The 19,796-nt window shown below is 31.2% G+C and overlaps 1 protein-coding gene across 1 annotated transcript; it reads right to left on the reverse strand.

Moving 5' to 3' along the window:
* Positions 1-8,439: 8,439 nt before the first annotated feature.
* Positions 8,440-10,401, reverse strand: LOC114390663 (transcription factor TCP20-like). The gene is made up of 2 exons (XM_028351481.1): positions 8,826-10,401; positions 8,440-8,716 (listed from the first exon to the last, which is right to left on the reverse strand). Exon 1 carries the CDS (start codon positions 10,107-10,109, stop codon positions 9,072-9,074), a length of 1,038 nt encoding a protein of 345 aa, XP_028207282.1. The 5' UTR covers positions 10,110-10,401; the 3' UTR covers positions 8,440-8,716; positions 8,826-9,071.
* Positions 10,402-19,796: the final 9,395 nt, after the last annotated feature.

The following is a 19,796-nucleotide window of genomic DNA, read 5'->3' on the forward strand; positions in this document are numbered from 1 at the left end:
ACAACTGTGGTGTTAATTAGAGGCTTTTAGACAAAAGTAAAGGAAACAAATATGGTTACAATGGAGGAAAAGGGAGCAACGGTGGTGTCAGTTTCAAACGGAGGTTCCATGGAGGGCAATCTCAGGATATTTGAAAATAAAGAGGTACAAGTAGAAAAAATGGGATGCAGGAAACAATTGCCAAGATTTTTTTGTTACGGACGTTGCTTTTTCCCCCCTCATTAATTACTTGAATCAGCTCCTCAACAATAATAATAATAACTTTCACTATTTTTATATTATATATCTAGTAGTTCATGAATGAACAAACAACTTGATATAAATTGGTAATAGGTTAGTAGTTGGTCATCTTGTCATAGTGTCTTGTCTTAATTATGAGTGAGAATATGCCCGACATAACAAAGACCTTGGCTAAGCAGGTCAAGTTCGATTAAAAAACTTAAGGTTTGAGATTTATATGTTATTTGTCACAAAAATGTTTTAGGTCCAGATTGACATATTTAAAAATTTAGTTTGAACTATTAACTAGATCTATTTCATATTAAATCTTTTATATAAGTCTAACTTTTTTTTATGTTAGATAATAGACTCATGAATCATTGAAAAAAATTTCATGTAAACCAAATTGTAATCTATAAAAATTAAAATTGTCACTACTCAAAACACGAGACAGATGAAAATAGATGAACTAAATTTTACAAGAATCAAGTCTAATAGGTTAAGATGATATAAGTTTATCGCCTTCAAGATAACTTAATTAAAAAACTTACTTTGTAATAAGTTCTCTAATTAAAACATAAATTTATCCCTAAATATGCTTTTATGTTTGACTTTTTATATAGGAATACATTCATAATATTTTTAACAGGCAAATAAACATATAATTTTGATACATTACAATAATTTCAATATAATAATAATACTAATATAAATAATTATAATTTATATTTACTTAAATATGTTGGTTGGTTAGGTCTAAACGACTTTTTAAATTACCTTAAGTCTAACATGTTTAATCAAATATGCTTTTATAAAAGGAGGAAGAGGACTGTAAAGGTCGTCCTGTTTCAACTCGCATTCATACTTAGATGGACGAAGACGAAAATGAGTAGGAAAGTAGAAAAAAATGTGAAATTTATCGGCAACATGATCATAACAGAAACAATTGTCCTAACATATCTTTATCTTAAATTTTTTCCTTAGCAAAATGTGATTGTTTAAGTATTTTAATGATAATGCAGTATAATATTCTTCTATAAATAAATTGTTAAACAAAAAGTATTCTTATTTTTAATTAAATTTAAACAAAAAGTATTCACCTAAAAAATATCTTAAGTAAATTAAATAATATAACAAAAATAATTATGTTTAATAATATCATTTTTTTATTAAAAAAATAATTTAATCAACCCTTAAAAAATTAATTTAATAAATAAGTAATTTTAAAAATATTTTTTATATAATATAATATTTATATTATATAATAATTTAAATTGAAACAAAACAAAAAAAAGCAAAAACTCAAGCAAAGAAGTTGGGGTGACCAAACCCGACTTCCTATGTGCAAATCAAAGTAGTGTATTGTTAGAAAAAAAAAATGAAAGTGGTGTAGTATGAGAATTAAATGGAGAGAGAAGGTGTATATTGGTAAAAAAACCAGGGATTGTATGTACTGATTTGAAAGGGGATTTTTCTTATATAAATATTTCTCCTATGAGCAAAGTGAATAGTGATCTCTTTTAAGGGATATGATGGGAGAATAGTTGTGCACATAACAACATGCGGGTATGAGATTTTTCATGACGAGGTCCTGATTTTAGAAGTTAAACTCGACTCGAAGCTTAAATGATATGATTTGACAGGTCCATAACAATACATGTTAATAACAGGAAATTAATTTAGATATGATGCATGAAAGTGTGAAGTCAAAACTATATGAATGATAGGAGTAAGCTACTTATTGATGAAAAAGAGTAAAAATACTAGTCGCTCTTTTGAAACAACCACAATCCAATAAAAAAAATGTTTCTTTAATACAATGATACATGACATCAAAGTTCTTTTTGTTTTGGGTTGTTGCTTGTATTTTTCAAATTACTTTTTGTATTTTTTTCTAGAATGTTTTTTAACCTTTTGGATTGATCATTTGAAAAACAAAACAGAAGTGTATGTTGAAATATAATTTTACATTTCAAATTGATCATTCCAAAAGGAAAAAATGGAAATGCAAGAAGTAATTGGGAAGTGCAAAAAGCAATAGTCTCAATTTTGCTGTATTTAGGTTAACTAAGAATGACCTAGGTAGAAATGTTCTTAATCCTCACATCTCAAGATGTTTCCCCGCATGCATAGGGATTCATGGTCGTAGTCAAATCCACGATGCCATTATCTCACCCACACAATCCTGATCACTTGTGGCCTTCCTATTGTAATGAATCAACAATAATTCTAAAAGTTAAAATTATTTAGTAAAGATACATAAATGATTTTATATTATATTTCTAATAACTCCTCTCACACCACATCAGAGTCCTTTAGACTTGAAGTGTGGGCAACTCACAAGCTACCATGCATGCATGTACTAAAATTTGACTTTTTTTATAAAAAAAAATGGGAAAAACAAAGGTTAAATTCTAAATCACTTAATTATAGAGGCTTGGATATTATGTTATGAATCAACAGTTCTAAAAGTTTAAGCTATTGGGTGAAAATAGATTAATGTTTTTATATCATACACTAGTATTTCTAATACATGACCATTAACCTGTAAGTATCCAACAATTATGAGGTAAAGGATTTCCAATCACTTAATTAACATTCTCATGAAAACCTTACTTGAATATCTGAGAGTCTTTGTAAGTACATCCACTTATCCACACTTTTTCCATCATCATCTCCATTGTAAATAAGTTCTCAACCATCAAGAATTTTATTCTTAATTTTTGTACTTATATCAACATGCAACATTAATTTAACAATGGAAGATAAAATTTGTAAATTTTTTAAAAGTTGGAGATAAAATGAAATCCTTAAAAAAAGATAAAATGGACTAAAATATTTTTTAAAGTAAAATTTGTGAAAAATAAAAAAAAAAAGATAAAAAGTGTCATTAAACTTTATTTCTATTTGATTTTCTAATAAATACCTTGAGTGTTGAGAACATCCATTAGCAAGATTCTTACGAAAATTGCAGAGAACGGTGAGAAAATGTGGTTAATGCAAACTACAATTTAGAATCATGATTGAGATTTTAAACATTTCATTCATATACCAATTAACGATGATTTAATTATTGGTTAACAAGGTGCCTCGTTGGTTATCAAACTAACACTTCTAGGCAATTGATTCTTAATTCGATAACCAACACGTATTCACACGGATGACTATTAATTTTCTCGTTGTTAATTGATGTATGGCAGGTGTCAATCTCATGTGTAACAAAACCAATAATAGAATCCCTTAGCGAGCAACCGTCACGAAAATTCTCTAACATTTAACGACTAGTTAAATAGCTGTAAATTGGGTGAAATTGTTTGCGGTTGGAACCTCTTCAATAATCTCTTTGAGGTGTATCTCCTCGCAGTCCTAACATATCATTGGTGTCTTGTCCTATAGTATTGAAAATGTCTTTCCGTTTTACCACATTTCGTTCAGAAAAAAGAAAACCTAAACCAATAATCTAGTTTCAAGTATCTTTTTTTTTTGTGCCTGGTCCTGTTCATGTTAGTGCTTCTGATTGACACATGGAATGAGAGAGAGATAAAAATTAAAAAACATCATCGGTTTCATTCCAAGCAGCATGCTTGTGTTTGTAGTCCAGCAGCAAAAACAGTGGTGAGCACTACTACTACTTTTTAACTTAATGCTGTAACTTCTTGTTCGCTTTTTGAGCGTGTGGAAATTAAATGATCTTCATTTTCACCACAATAATAATATAGCAGTTTCCTTTTAGATCAGTGGGTTTCACATGCTCTCAAAGTCGAACTCCACTCCACTCTAGCTCCATCTCTGTGCCATTGTTGGCTTTTCATTATATCCTCAACGCTGCATGTATTCTATACTGAATTTAAAGACGTGTCGCATTATGTTCAGAGATTGATATAGATGTTATCTTGTTACAATATTTGCAATTTTCAAACTTAATAATTCACTATGATCATGTGGTCTTTTTTTTTTTTTTCCTTCCCCCCACTTATTTGGTAAACCAATCATTTTTCAGAAGTGACAGATTAGTGGAACCTATAAGATAACATAGGATTGTTATCATTAGAATTTAGAGAATAAACCTAGGAATTTAATCCACGGAATTTTGTACATACCCTCCACTATAAGAACAAACTGAGTATTTTAAATTATGCCTAATTGTATATACTATAAAAAAAATAGAGAAAGATGATTGATATGTCCAATGAATTGCTTGATTTCCTTATCCTTAAGTTGCTCCATGTTTTTCTACCCAAAAATGGGAGAATTGCAGGACATGAGGGATTATATTAATATGCTTGTGTTAGATACAGATATGGCAAGATACAATGCAACCCACCCCATGCATGAAAGTGCATGAGTGTTTCAAAAGTTATGGGGCATTGGATGCCCCAATAAATGGGACATGAGAATATTGCAAGTTTTTTTTTTTGCAAGGGAATATTTTATTTCAGTTGAAATATGAAAATGATCGTGAACCAGAAAAATGAAATCAAATTCGATTTTGAATATCTTGTAAGATTCTGGGTCACTGTCAGACTCATACTTGATGTATCAACACATGAAATTAGATAGAGCGAGCTTTGGTCCAAATGCCCAATATGGCGATTTTTAGTATTAAAACAAATTGGCAAAAATATGCGTGTTTGTAAATTATTAATTTATTATTGTTGAAGATGAAGCACATACAATGCAGATCAGGGAGTGAGGAATTTTATCTGGGAGTAAACAACCACTTTTACTCCTAAAATTGGAAATTGGAAGGCGTTATTACATTAGTTCTTGAATTTTTTGTGTACCGGCGTTCTTGAATCAAAAACACATTTAAAAAGTCCTTAAAAATAAAAATCGATCATTATATTAGCTCAACATTAAAAAAAAAACTATAACTTAAACATATGTTCAGGAACCAAATTAATAACAAATAGTTAAATTTATAGACTTTGACATTTTCTTAATTTTAAAGACTAATGTCACAACGCCTTATAATTTCAAACTGTAAAGTGCTTGTTTACTCTGAATTCTGGTCATGGGAGAATAAGATCACAACAAGGGAGACACATTTAAAACGACGGCACGCCCAAAATAAAGAAACACCGTCAAAACTTAAACATCAAGTTCGGCAAACACTTTCTGTGCTGGCATGCAATGATATTGTCTGATGATTTTTTTATTTATTTTTGAATTTCCCCCTTTTCTCATATTGAATCTTCTCCATGAAGGATGGGTTTGCTATCCTCAAAAAATGATCAAGGTAAAGTATTTGTGTATAAAATTATTATATAATTTTAGGAAAGGGATTCACAAAAGTTCAAAATGTGATCTAGATGATTACATATGCCAAATTTTGGAAAAATAAAATATTCGTCAGTATGTAATTTTATAGTTGGCATATGCTTATATTTTAAGAATTTTATTATATGTTAAAGTGAAATTAAATGTTGGAATATTAACTAATTTTTAAATTATATGAAATATTATAAACTTAATATACTTAGTATGCGCTATTAATACAATGGTTGAAATATTGATAAGCTTTTCTCCCCTCCATAGGTATTTCTTTTTCAAAAACAAAATACTATCAGGTACTAAATATGTAAGCATCTTTACTAGCGAAGATTCAAATAAATATTGGTTTGTCACTTGTAAGAGACTAACTCTTTCCATTAAACCCAACCCTGTTGGTAATATTGATAGGCTTTACTAAAAAAAATCAAATAAAGTAGCTTAACACTTAATCTTAGAATAAGCAGATCCCACCTATTATACGAAAAACTCATTTTCAGATATTTCTTTCTCAGTTTTATGTATACAAAACAGATCTATACCGTTCTCGAAATGTAACTAAAAAAGCATTACCCCATTACAGGTTAAAACTTAGTAGCCTTAGTGATCCATGAGCATTTGGTTGGTAGCACAATATGGCTGGAGTAGTTTAGAAGGACTCATCTTAGGATGCAAAATGACAATTTAGAATGTGTAAGTGAAATTCTAATTCAGTCCTAGTAATCTTCAGTGGCTTCTAGCTGGCTCTTGGGATTACAATTTAGTATTTTTGTCAATTAGCCACTTTTGAATTGGGTCAATCCAGCATAAAGGTACTGAATTGAGAAATCTTGGGATTGAATTGATTGATGGGTACCTTTTTTCTTGTTTTCAAAAAGAAAAAAACTGTCCATGATGTGTTATTATTCAACAAAACAGGCTGTTCATTGGAAAAAATAATAAAAGAGTCGGTGGATGCATAAATGAAATGTAAAATAGAAGCAGCAAGGATTGGAGTGAGATGGCAAAGTCATGGCAGCGACTCATGGCCATGTTCAAGTTGACAAAATCAACATTGAAGACGTAAAGCCCCTCATGCCAATTTTTAAATTGCAACGAATTCAAATGACGGTGTTGGTTGAATAAATAACATCTAATTAGCCACTTCAAGAGAACAATTTGAAAATTCATAGATTGCACCCCAAAAGTGCTCACAGTCTAATACTTACAAGTTAAAAAAAAAAAAAAAAACTAGAAGAGATTCACACGTATTTTGTCAACATGGAGGGATGCCTCTAAAAATTGGCCTCACTAACCTTTCTTAAGTATAAAAATTGTAAGAAAGAGAAGGCCAAACTACCTATTACAAGGAATAATTATCACAGCCAAACCTTTTTCATGGAAATTGACAAAGAAGCTAAGATATATAGTAATACCATATAATGATCTATAATGAAAATTAGGTGTCATCCCCTCTCTTCTAAACTTCCAAGTTTTGTCCCCAATTAATATATTTCCACTACTGCTAGGCCTAATTATCATACCATGCAGAAAAAAGAGATGGAGAAGACTTAATAAATACAAATTCTTCATTTCTATCTAGTATTCTGATCATGTATAGGTGGCATAGCAAAAGTGCATATGTCCAAAGCTGACATTACTTATTCAACAAAATGAAGACCTATATTATTTATTTGCACCAAGCACAAACTGGTGTCATGTCATATACTGGCAACACCGCTTGAAGACTTGGAACACAAAACTCCACTTGCATTCAACAAGGTAAAGTGAGATCACAACTGCTCATGGCACATAGTGATGTCACATAAGCACTAGTTGGCATGAATTAGGCACCTTCTGGTGTCATGTAGTGATTTTAAAATTGGGATCTCAACAGCCAAAAATAAAAAGATGAGCTCATAGAAACTACCTTGCTATGGTTTTTAAAAAGCCATATGCAGATTTTGGCAGCTTGCCAGTAGTTTCAGGAGCCGCACTCTATCCTTAAAAACAAATTTGCTTGTGTAGCAAAGTATCACCTTCCCCAAGATAATTAATCCATTATGTATCAATCAGATCAACAATGATATCATTCATCTAACTATAAAATAATGATTTTTAATATACAATTAAGGCAGCCATGGTTTCGACTTCAACAGGGTTAACACATGGTTGAAAAATATACCTTATTACAATTTTATCTTGAGGAACATCAGGTTATTTAGGGTTTGAATCAATTAGTAGTGGTTAAAGGTTAAATAAGAGAATAGGATGATGCTCAAAAGTTCATGGCAGTCAAAAGTGAAGAATTTGGCAACCATACTTTTAGCAAAGATATAAGGGTCTTTCATTTTCCATGCTTCAAGGCAAATAAGAGAAAGACACTATTCTATGATCAATTATCTTAGACTCTTAGCCGCAAATAAATTTGTAGTTTAATTGGCATCCGTCTATGCCTCTAGATTTAAGTGTGATGTCGATTTGAGACGTTTAATCCTCTGCTAAGTAAGTCACTTTCCCCCCTCTCATATCGAATTGCTTGCACCTCCTAATATGTAACTAAAAATTATAGACCCTAAACCTCCACAGAAAGAAAATGGCAAAAGAATTTGGTTGATGCTGAAAGGAGGCTTAAATGTTAAAAGTTAAAGCAGTTGTATTTGATTATATTAAAGGCAATTCATGTAACTTCTCCAGCTAAGAGACCTTTAGCAAAAGTTCAGATGCAAAAATTTCAAGTGTAAACACTGCTAAATAAAGGAAATTTTAGTGCCTTTTATAATGAAGCAGAGCTTTAGATGTTAATACTTGAAATAAACAACTTTAGCTTCTTTAGAATTGCGTACCATTGTATTTGTATGAAGGTTGAAAAACAATTGTTTTTAAAAATGGAAAGATCCTCCCAAGTGATGAATTTTGAAGGAAAACAGAAAAGTTGTATGCTAAGAGATAGTAGTAAATCACAGATGATAAAGTACTAGTTGAAGGCTTCACAGATGTAACTCGCAAGTGCTGTTCCACACAAAGATTAAAATTTCCCAGATGACATAAAAGTACTAAATACCATATCCAATATGAAATTTAACAAATATGATTATGAAACTATATCTTCAAATTCACAAAACAAACCGATCAGCACTCCACCCTGACCTAGAGAAGAACAAAATAATCAACACACCTCTGAATTAAACAATAGTTTTTTAAGGCCAGACCAAAGCAGCCAAGCCATCTGGCCATGCAATTCCACCTGCAAGTTAACACCATCAAAACAACACACAATTATAACCCAAGAAAAACTTGCAAACCACAGATCAAAACTAAAAAAATCAACAACAAAAAAAGACTTATTGAAGAACCTGTATATGGAGACTTGAGTACTGGGGAGAAGAAACAATATGGGGGGGGTAAACCAAAGGGGTAAACCAAATCCAGCTTTCTATTGAATTCTCTGAGACACCTATTTTTTTTTTCCCTCACAGTCTCCCAATTATACAATACAAAAGCCATTGTAGAAACTAGAAACCTCAGCCAGCATCTAGACAATGATGCTACTTTCTTTTTCTTTTTCTTTCTTTCATCCAAATCCATAATTAAACACTCTACTACTGTCCTCCTGAGCCTTGAGAATCATCCTTAGCAGGAGTTTGCTGATGGTGTTGTTGCTGCTGATGATGCTGATGATGATGCTGATGCTGATGATGATGCACTCTACCAGCCTGATTCATCTGCTGATAAATCTGGTTCAAGGCCTGTTGATTCAACACCCCAATATGGCCATCCTGGGAAAGACCAAGCTCCAAGCCAGGCATATGCTGGGCCCCACCACCCCCACCTCCACCCAAAATTGAGGTGAAACTCATGTGACCCATCATGTTAGTGGCAGAAGTAGGCAAGTCAAAGCCAGGGAATGCAATTTTCTGAAGGTAATTGGAGCTCTCAGTGGCTAAGGTGGCATTAGATGGACCAGATGATGATGTTGTTGTTGTTGGTGTTGTTGTTGTTGGTGGTGTTTGAAATCCAAATCCACTGACATGAGGGGGCCATAGGCCTGCTGCTGTGGCCACACCCACACCCAAATGGGGTCTCCCCAAATTCCCCCCAACCATTTGCCAGCTGGCCCTACTACTACTCCCCCCTGACCCACCCAATTCATCAATCTTTTGTTGATGTTGGTGCAAGGATGATGAAAGAGAAGCAGCTTGTGGTGAGAGTGAGTTTCCAGCAGCAGCAAGAGCAGATGCTGGTATTGTGCCAGTCCCAGTGGCAGCTATGATGGATGGCTCAGCCTGCTGGAGGAGCCACTGGATGGTTTCCCCATCAGATTTGTGACCCAATTCCCTGGTCAACTGGAAGATTCTGGCTGCGCAGAGAGCAGGCATCCTTATCCTCCTTCCCCTGCCTTCAACCTTGGTGTGCCTGTCCTTGTTGGAACTCCTCTTTGGTGCCAACTGTTGCTGCTGTTTCTTGCTCTCTTCCTTGTTCTCAGCTACCACTATCTGGAAATCCTTCACCTCTGCAGGTTTGTTCTCTCCCATGTTGTTGTTGTTGGTATTCCCTTGTTGCTGTTGGGGGAGGCTGAGGAAGTTTGGTACCACCTCCTGTGATTGCTGTGGCTGCTGCTTTGAGCCCTTGGGATCCATCAACAGCACACACAAAGAAAGAAAGAAAAAAAATTAATAATAATAATTATAATAAGGGAAAGGAAATGATGGGTCCTCTTTGATTGAAGAAGGTGGTCTGAAAAGTCCTAAACTTTCGTGAGGCTTTCACTGTTTCTGGCAAGGATTGAGGGACAAAACCATAATAAAATATTGTAATCCCTATATGCCCCCCATGTCAAGTTTTTCACACCATGGTTTTGGTTTGGTTTGGTTTGGTTCTCTCTCTCTCCTTCCTCTCTTGTCCTTTCCCACCTCTTTCTCGGTGTGTAGTAGTAGTAGTGCGTTTTGACCAGCCAGATATGAATTTTGAAAGCAACTTTAACTGCCGGTTTCACCACCTTGGTGACTATAGGCAATAGACAATTCAGCTCCTTCATTATATCTTTCGTGTTCGTGCATCCCATAATTGCAACATTTCAATCTACCTATTCAACCTCCAACAAAAAAGAAAAAAAAAACTTAATTGCAATTTTAATTATCCCATTATATTCCAAATTCTTCTTACCATTTTAATTATATAATTTTAATTTATCGGTTATTTATTCTTCGATCTCCATTGGACAAAACCAATATCTAATTGAAAGTATATGCTATCAAACTTGAGACACAAAGAGATTGTATGCTCTTTAGTCTTCATTGGGTCAAGCACAATGGATCGAATCCATCGCATTGCCTAGTGGGTCGATTGTTAATTAACCCAACTCAACCTATCATGTAAGACTTGTTTTGTGTCATGAGCGTCCTATCTTATATCTCAAAATCAAGAGAATTTAATCTAATCAATCATGATCATATCTTATTCTCAATCCGGTCAAGGACAATGTAACACTCTCTTACATTGTTACATTGGTATTTTTGTTAAATATTAAACATCAAGTTAATAAATAATTTATAATTACTCAATTATAATGATAAAAGAATAAATCCGCTTGAAAAAAAAATAAGGAGATCAAAATTGAATTTTGACTACAATAAATGATAAATTAACAATAGAACAATATATTTTTGGAAAATTACAACTACCCAAGATGTAGATCATTCAATATGAAATTATAATAATTTAATTAGTTATTTTGGGTTTAAAATTAAATAAATGTAATTAAAGGTGGAACAAGGAAAAAACTAAAAAAATAATAAAAATATCTCATACAGGGGAAATCAATGGCACGAGGTCATTCATTTCACTCTAGTTGTCTAGGCCCCACTTCTTCAAGGACGTGTTACAAAAGAGAATAGAATCAAGAACAAAATTAAATAATGGGATCAGAAACCGTGAGTAATGGACACATTAAAGAGAGGTATGTTGTTGCAGTTTAGACACAAATTGAGGGGGAGGAGTGCATGACTTGTGTTGTGTTCAGTGACATAGATCCAAGGGGTGGGTCCTTGCCTCTTTAAATACTAAATACTACTACTGTTGTTGTTGCTTGCAGGGTATGTCCCAGTCCCATGTACAAGAATATCACTTCCTATGGACTTCCTAGTAAGACTTCTGTTGTGGTGAGCCCAGTTTCAGTTCAGACCAACAAAATGGGAAAAGAAAAAAAAAACAAATTAAAAAGAAATGTCCATTTGACATAAATTAAGTGGTGTGAGTTTTGTTTTGGAAAAGTGAAATCAGCATATTTTTAGATTCAATCGCGCGTTGTGCCAGTGTTTTGACTGCCAGTGAGGTGTGTTTTGTAACCTTCTATTTGTACTTCCCTTTTCCCGAAGAGTGTGTGTTTGTTCTCTTGCCAATATTGTTTTATGGCAATATCAATTGGTTTGAGAAAATAAAAATTATATTATCATCGTAAAGGAAAATAACTTCTGAAATATCAAATTCATGTTTTATTAGTAATTTTAAATTTTTTTATTGTTATAATGAAATTTTCAAAAAAAAAATTATTGATTACCATGCTCTATGTATTGTTATAATGAAATTTTTAAAAAATGATACATGTTTTCAATTTATTTTGAATTCAATTTAAGCCTTTACATGTATTTTCTTCGTTTCAAATTCAAACATCTTGTTTCGTAAAATTTATTTTTTCTACCCCCCTCCCCCCTCAAAATCCAAATCCTAAGTGTGAACAAGGGGTAACTCTTATTGGAGAATTAAAAATTAATTTCTTTCAAAACATGGAATTATATTGAAGTGAATTTCACTTTTTAGAGTTTTTTCGATATCTTTTTTTTATATATGATAAAAAATTGAACCTGATAAACATGTTTCAGACTTAATTAATAATGTTGAATTTTAAATAAATTCGGATTGGTCAAGAAAGCTAATTAATATTGGATATTTTTCTACATATATTTTCTATAAACTGTCAAGAGTTGTTGATTACATAGCATAGCATGGGTGCACCATTATAACAGAAATCAAATCCAATTAAAACAAATTGGCATGGATTGTGTGAGTTTAATTATGTCTACATGTTCCATAAATAAATTCATTTTTTCTTTTAAAAAAATAATTTGAAATTATCTTAAATATGATTTTTACACTAATTATAATAAAAGTTAATTAGTTTTAATTCTATTACAATAAATGATTGAATTATGGTATAACTTTTCTATACCATCGATATATTCTACTTATTATTTTTCTTCTTTTGTGCGTAATGGGATTCAATCGTCGTAATGGGATTGCATTGAAGCATTGATCATTATTGACAAACAATTAAATTGCATTGGATAAGTGATAAGGAGAATGCTTCATTGATTGGACAAACTTAGCAATTGATAGTGGCATGGTTTGGTTGGTGAAAGGTTATGGTGAGCTAGAACAATGACCCTTTTGGCTGGGATATTACTATTGCTATGCATGGTGGAGCTTTCAGGTGTTCAACAAAAATGGATTAGATTTTGGCAGATGCAGTGTGATGCAATTCTTGGACTGCACAGTGACTCACAAAATAGAGAATCGATGGATGATAGTTTTGGGACTGGGGGAACAGTCATAAATTGCGTTAGTAGCAAGTAAGGATAAAAATGGATTGGTCAGGTACAGTTCTACACTATTTGTTTGAGCTTGGTTTATTTTTTATTTTTTGATTAATGAAGAGAAGTAAAAAGCAGAATTATAAGTACATCTACGGTGCAGTTACACAGGGCAAAACATTATCTGGAAATTTTTTAGCAATGACACAATGGTGAAAGCTCTTTTCTTCGTAAGAATTTCATCGTAGACATTCACTTCCGGCACTGTAGATGATGCGAACCTCCCATTGGAGAGCCAAAAGTAACTCTCAATCATGTGGATAGTAGCTAAAGAGTTTGTCTCTACAATGATATGTCTAAACTCATTATTTGTTGTATGGTTCATCCCATTAAGAATAACAAAGAGCATAACATCCATGTTCGTAGTGTAAGCACAATAACCATAGAATTTGGAAAGCTTAGCTTGATTTATTTTTTAAATATTAGAATCAAAACTCTTTGGATAAATATCTTTATATGTATTTCTAGATAAAAAATTAAATTAAAAATATTTTTTTAAAAGATAAAATTAGTTGAACTTAGTGTTAAAAGCATTTTCTAATGTCATTCACACTATATAAACATATATATATATATGAGTGATCAAGACATAAACAACACAATAATAAAGAAAAGAAAACAATAATACTAAAATAACATTAAATAGATAGTGAAAATAATAGGTAAATTAGTACATCAAACTCAATAATTAAAGAGTATTTAATACATCAAACTCCTAATAATAGATAAATTAGTCTCTCATTGTCATGAGATGCATAAAAAAAATGAAAAATACAAGAAAAAGGGAAAAACCAAGGTACAAGATGAAAAATAATGAGAGAATGAGGGCTCGACCTCCACAACAAACCCCTTAGGTTGACCCCTTTGTCCCAAATGATAAATGTCTCAAATAGGGTGAGAATCACTCTGTCGTTTTCGCATAAAAGCACAACTTGCTAGCTACTCGTTGGGCGAATTCTCCTTAAATTCCAAAACTTTTCCATGCAAAACAGTTGCTCGTTGGGCTAGCAATACTAGTTGAACGAGCAACAATTAAATTCAATTCTTCCTTTGGTAGCAAGGTTTGCTCATTGAGCAAGCAATCTTCAAATTCAAAACCTTAGCTCCTCTTTCAAGTGCACTCAAACTCTGTAAAAATACATAAAAATCTAATAAAATTTCCTATAATTAACTATATGAAATTAAAAACCTGAAAGAGAGTAAATACTAATCAATTGGGATCAATGTAAGCAATAAATGAGACGAAAGATAGATAATTGTTGTGAAATTTAAGTAAAAATTAAGAATGCACAATAATTATCATCATGCACATAAAGTGTTAAACTTTTTTATACTATTATTTAATCACAAATTAATGCTGATATGACTTTTAAGATAATTATTGTAAAAGTCAACAAACTTAGTATATGTTATAGTTTGTGATTAAATGATAGTGTACAATTATTTTAAATTATTAGTGCAAAATCTTTTTTCTCTTAAAATTTAACATAATTCATTTCTCCTCGAAAGAGGAAGGTGCTTTAAAAAGAGGAAACATTGATATCATTATCAAATCTTAATTGCAAAAGGCTTAAAAATAAGGCTAAAATATATTTTAGGTCCATAATAAATTAGTATATTTTGTGTTTGTTTCCTGATAAATTTTTTCTTTGTTGAGTTTCTAATAAAATAATAATTTTATTTCTTGTCCTTGACATTTTTTTTAATCTTTGATAAATTAACTAATTTTGTGTTTGTTCTCTAACATTTTTTTTAATTTGTTATTAGTTCCTTTGAAAAATTATAATATTGCAAAAGCTATAATATTTTTTAGTCCATTTTTTTTTTCAAAATGGTCCCTAAAATGTTTTTCTAAGTGTTGATGGTAATCTTACATGCATGCTGATATGTCCTTAATTATGTGAGTCACACCAACACTTAAACAAAATTTAAGTAATGGCAAAGACCAAAACAAAAATTATAAAGATTAAAAAGAAAAAGAAATATATATATATATATATATATATATATATATATATATATATATATATATATATATATATATATATTATAGGATGAAAATGATGTTGATTAAGCTTGACTTTTTTTAAAGAAAACTTTCCTCCCTCTCAAATAGATGCAAATAATTTAATGGTATAATACTTTTTATACTTTTTTTAAGTTATTGTTTTTAGTTAAAAAATATTAACATCTTTAATAGTTCAATGAATTAATATAAAATCTCTAAACATATTTTTAATCAATTTTTTAAAGGCAAATAAATGGGCTCCTACCCAAATTCTATAAAGTATTTCTTGTTAAATGGTATCAACATTAACCAATGATCTGAAATCAATATCAACAAGTCATTCGTTTGAGTGGTATTAAATTTGATCAACTAAATAAATTCTCGAGTTTGAATTTTGTGGGTGAAAAAATATGATTAGGAGGAAAGAATCTCACTAAAAGTGACAAACCAAATTTTCAAATAAAAATTAGTCATCCACGAAGTCAGTGTGTGCTTCATTACAATAAAATGATAAAAAAATATAAAATCATTATTAAAAACATACATAAAAAGAATTAAATTACTTAGACAGTCATATTACACAAAAGTTATTTTCAAACCAAATAAAAAAAACAGTTATTTTAAAAAGAAATAGATAAAGTTCTTCTAGAACATTCTGTTACTTTGAAAAAATATACAGGACATAGGATAGGAGTAAACAATGATATAAAATACAATATGATGGATAAAGAGACAGAAGGTAATGCAAGCAAGGAAGCTACGAGGGGTGCACATTTGTCCATTGTCATGCGAAATTACATCACATGTTTGAGTGGAAGGCATGGCAATAACAGCTTCAAAATAGTGACAGGAAGATCCTATGAAAAAGTTGCACTATTTTTTAATTGAACTTCGAAAACGATATTCCATGTCCTCATTCCCATATTATAAAGTGTTAAATAGTAATACATATAATTGATTCATGGTGATCAAGGAATCGTGAGAAATGGTACGTACGTGTGGCAGGTTCCTCCTCGTGCATGATTTGTACGTTTATAATCCAATAATTGATCCATTTATCTAGGAATTTACTTCCTGCACCCCTGATGGACAAAACTACCCCTCATCTTGGTTGGATGGAGGGATGTTGTCATTCATTTGGGTTTTGGAGGTGTAGGAAGAAATTGCCATTTATATATGTTTTGTTGCCATGGGCTTAAGGCCCGATAAGTTTTCTTTTTCTCTTACTTTTTTGTACAAGGTATTTTTTATATGTTTTGCTTGATCCTACAACAAGAATACACTTTTGTTGAAGGGCGTGGCGAGTTACACAATGAAAGTGTATTTTCATTATGGGTCTTCGATAGATATACAATAAAAACACACTTTCAAAATGCAGAATTCATCACACACTACAACAAAAGTGTGTTTCTATTATGATTACATCCATATCATGATTTCATTTGTTGATCATAAAAAAAACTTGTGACAAAGTGCGTGCCTACTAAGTGAAGGGGAATGAGAACAAGGTGAAGGCAGAAGTGGAAAAGGGGAGGAGAAGAAGGTGAAGGGATGCAAGAAGGGGAATAGACGAGTGTGGGGGTGAGAAGAAGGATTGGGGTGCGGGGGAAAGTGATGGGGAAGAGGGTCGGGGGAAAGTGACTTATGGGAGTGTAGAGGTAAAACTTCGAGACAATGGTGTTTGGGACTTTAGGAAGTCCTTCTTTGTGTTTCTATTGACAAATCCTTACAACCCATATTTTGGTTTTGGAAAGTAAATTATACAATAAAGCATTATAACACTTTCAGAAAGTAGTTTACATAAGTATAATAATTTGAATACTTTCTAGAATTTAGTTTGTCCTCAACCTAGATTAATGGTTTGCTTATTGCAACACCATATTAATGGTCTTAGGTTCGAGTCATGGACAGATTCAAAATATAAAAAAATTTTAAAATTTAGTCTTTAGAAAGGGATAATTTTAAAAATAATAAAATAAAATTGCACAAGGAAGGTGCATTTAGTAAACAAGAGAGTGCATTTAGCAGTCCAAATATATTCCTTTCAACAATTTTTTGTTTCATATAGTAATAATAAAACTATAAACTTTTAACTCAAAGTGTTGATGTCCATGGTGTAAAACTCAACTGCATTCGTTTGAGTGAGAATGATTTATTTGATGAAAGAATTTATATTTAATTTTTATCGTGTGTAAAACTATTTGAGTCAATGATATCTAGTAAGTTGGAGGACACATGTATTCTTTAACCACAACAACAACAACGCCTTATCCCACTAGGTGGGGTCGGCTACATGGATCAACTTCCGCCATAATGTATTCGTTAACCCAAAATAAAAAAATAAGTCTTATACTTTTGTTCCAAAATTATAAAGCCATCACCTATAAAAATCAATGAATTACTAACTAAATTTAGTGATGTTATTTTTTTTCCTACTATTTATTTTATTTTATTGTAAAGAATAGGTTTTGGTTATCTCTCATGTTTGTATGTCTATAGGGAAGGAAACACTTGTGCAAACAAATTAGCTCATCATGGAACTTCGTCCTAAGTTCCCTTCCAATGGTAGGAATCTAAATACACTTCCAACTTACATGTTTTGCTAGCTTCTTCAATGGGTCTTGGCCTAGTTCCCCCGTTTATTCCTTTTGCTCATCTCAGTTTTCTCCCTTTTTAATGCATCGTGGGGTGTGTTGGTGACATGGATTTTGGGGGTGCCAACCAAGTTAGGATTTTCTATATATCCTCCCACTGTTTGCAACCTCAATTCATAAAAAGAAAAATTTAGCAATGAAATTTACAATTTAGTTATTAATATACAGTGGAGTAAAAAAAAATAGTAACAATTTTTTTTACAATTACATATAAATTATTTCCTTACTAATTTTAATTTTTCTTATAGTATAGACCCTTGCCTCAAAGTAACAATATGCATAAAGTTATTCAACGAGATTCACCTGTACATTTGATAAAGTTAGGTTACAAGTATTCATAAAATGGATATCGATAAACTAAATTTTAGTAGTTAAAATTCATACTTGGAATTGTAAGAAATTCATGATGTTCAGGTGCTAGCTAGAGATCGATGACTACAGCATCTGAAGGAGAGTAGACTCCTCTCCTTTAATTTATTTTACAGTACAATCTTTTTTTCATAAATATTAATTTTAATTTTGTTAAAAATATTACTTGAAGAGATTAATTTCCTTCCTCACTTTTTTTTTCCTCTTAAGACCAATCTTATATCTCAACATACATACATGTATGTACTTAATCTGATACATAAATTATCAAATTGTTATCATAGAAGTAATGAAATATTCCTCTTTTCTTGTTAAATGTTTATTTAATCTGGTATATTAATTTCCTCTTTTTAGTTTGAACAAATTGTGTTTGTCTAATATAATCTTAACGTGAAAGTTTTAAAGCTTATCAAGCCTCATTTGATTCTTAATTATATACAAGAATTTATTAACAGAAATTCCAATAATTGGTCCAAAGTTACTTTAATCATCAAATTTCAAAAGTATAAACAAGCTGATATATATATATATATATATATACAAAAGGGGAAGAGAATTAGTTGATTAGGTAATCTCTTTGCAAAACTAAATAAATAAATAAAACCATGCTATGTTAAAAACAATAATTTCCAAGCTTTCTCAAAGGTTATGAAACTCTTGAGGAAGAAAACAATCAATACAGTCAAATGATCCTCTCAATGTGATGGAAAAATATACATCACATATATGTTATATCATAGTGGGGGGCTAACGTTCCCTTACACATCTCTTGCTATTATTCGATGAACTAGATTACCTAGCTTTGGGTTACTTTTAAAAATCATGAATAGAAACCTATAGAAGTTCTTCTTCAATGATTTTTTAGCGTGTTTCAAAAGGGAGAATAAGCGTACTCTTTTTTTCTTTAAAATTTTATTAACCCTAAGTACATTGGTTAAAAAAACTAATAAATAAAAAGTGTTTCATTAATGATTACAATAAAAATACATTAAATATTACACTTTAATTTATATATTCTTATTTATAATTTTACTTAAATAAATAAATTTTATTTTGAATGTCTAATATATATTTTTTCGTTGTTTTGAGTCATCATATATTAAAATATTTTATTTTGAGTCTCTTTTGTTAGTTAAGTAATGAGATAATATCATCACAATCATTGATAATGTTGAAAAAAAATCAATTTATAAGATAACACATAATTAATTAACTAATAATAATAATTCAAAACAAAAATTTAATATATCCAAACTCAAAACAATAAAAAAAATATTTATAAAACCCAAAACAAAATTCAATTATTAGGTAGGTTACACATATTTAAAAGCCTTATAATTTCTTAATTAATATCCTTGTAGTATCAATCAGTATTCTTCTTAATTATTGAATCTAAAATTTTAGCTTGTGTGCTTTGATGTTGAATGATCAATTCCTCATCAGTTTGTGTGTGATAATAATAATGGTAGGTGTGGCTACTAGATGTGTGTTGGTGATTGCATTGCGGGTCACATGTGTCTCCCACCATGCAGACAAGGGAGCTGAGGCCCCTCTTTCAAAACTAGTAGCTGTTGAAATTTCATGCCCATTATCACAAGAGTTCAAATTTTGAATGGGAAAAGATCTTCCTTTTTCCGCTGGGTTTTC

The sequence above is a fragment of the Glycine soja genome, chromosome 16, assembly GCF_004193775.1.
Source record: "Glycine soja cultivar W05 chromosome 16, ASM419377v2, whole genome shotgun sequence".
NCBI lineage: Eukaryota > Viridiplantae > Streptophyta > Magnoliopsida > Fabales > Fabaceae > Glycine > Glycine soja.

What these genes read in the sequence shown, in the direction of transcription:
- LOC114390663 (XM_028351481.1), bottom strand. Translation starts at nt 10,109, where the DNA reads ATGGATCCCAAGGGCTCAAAGCAGCAGCCACAGCAATCACAGGAGGTG.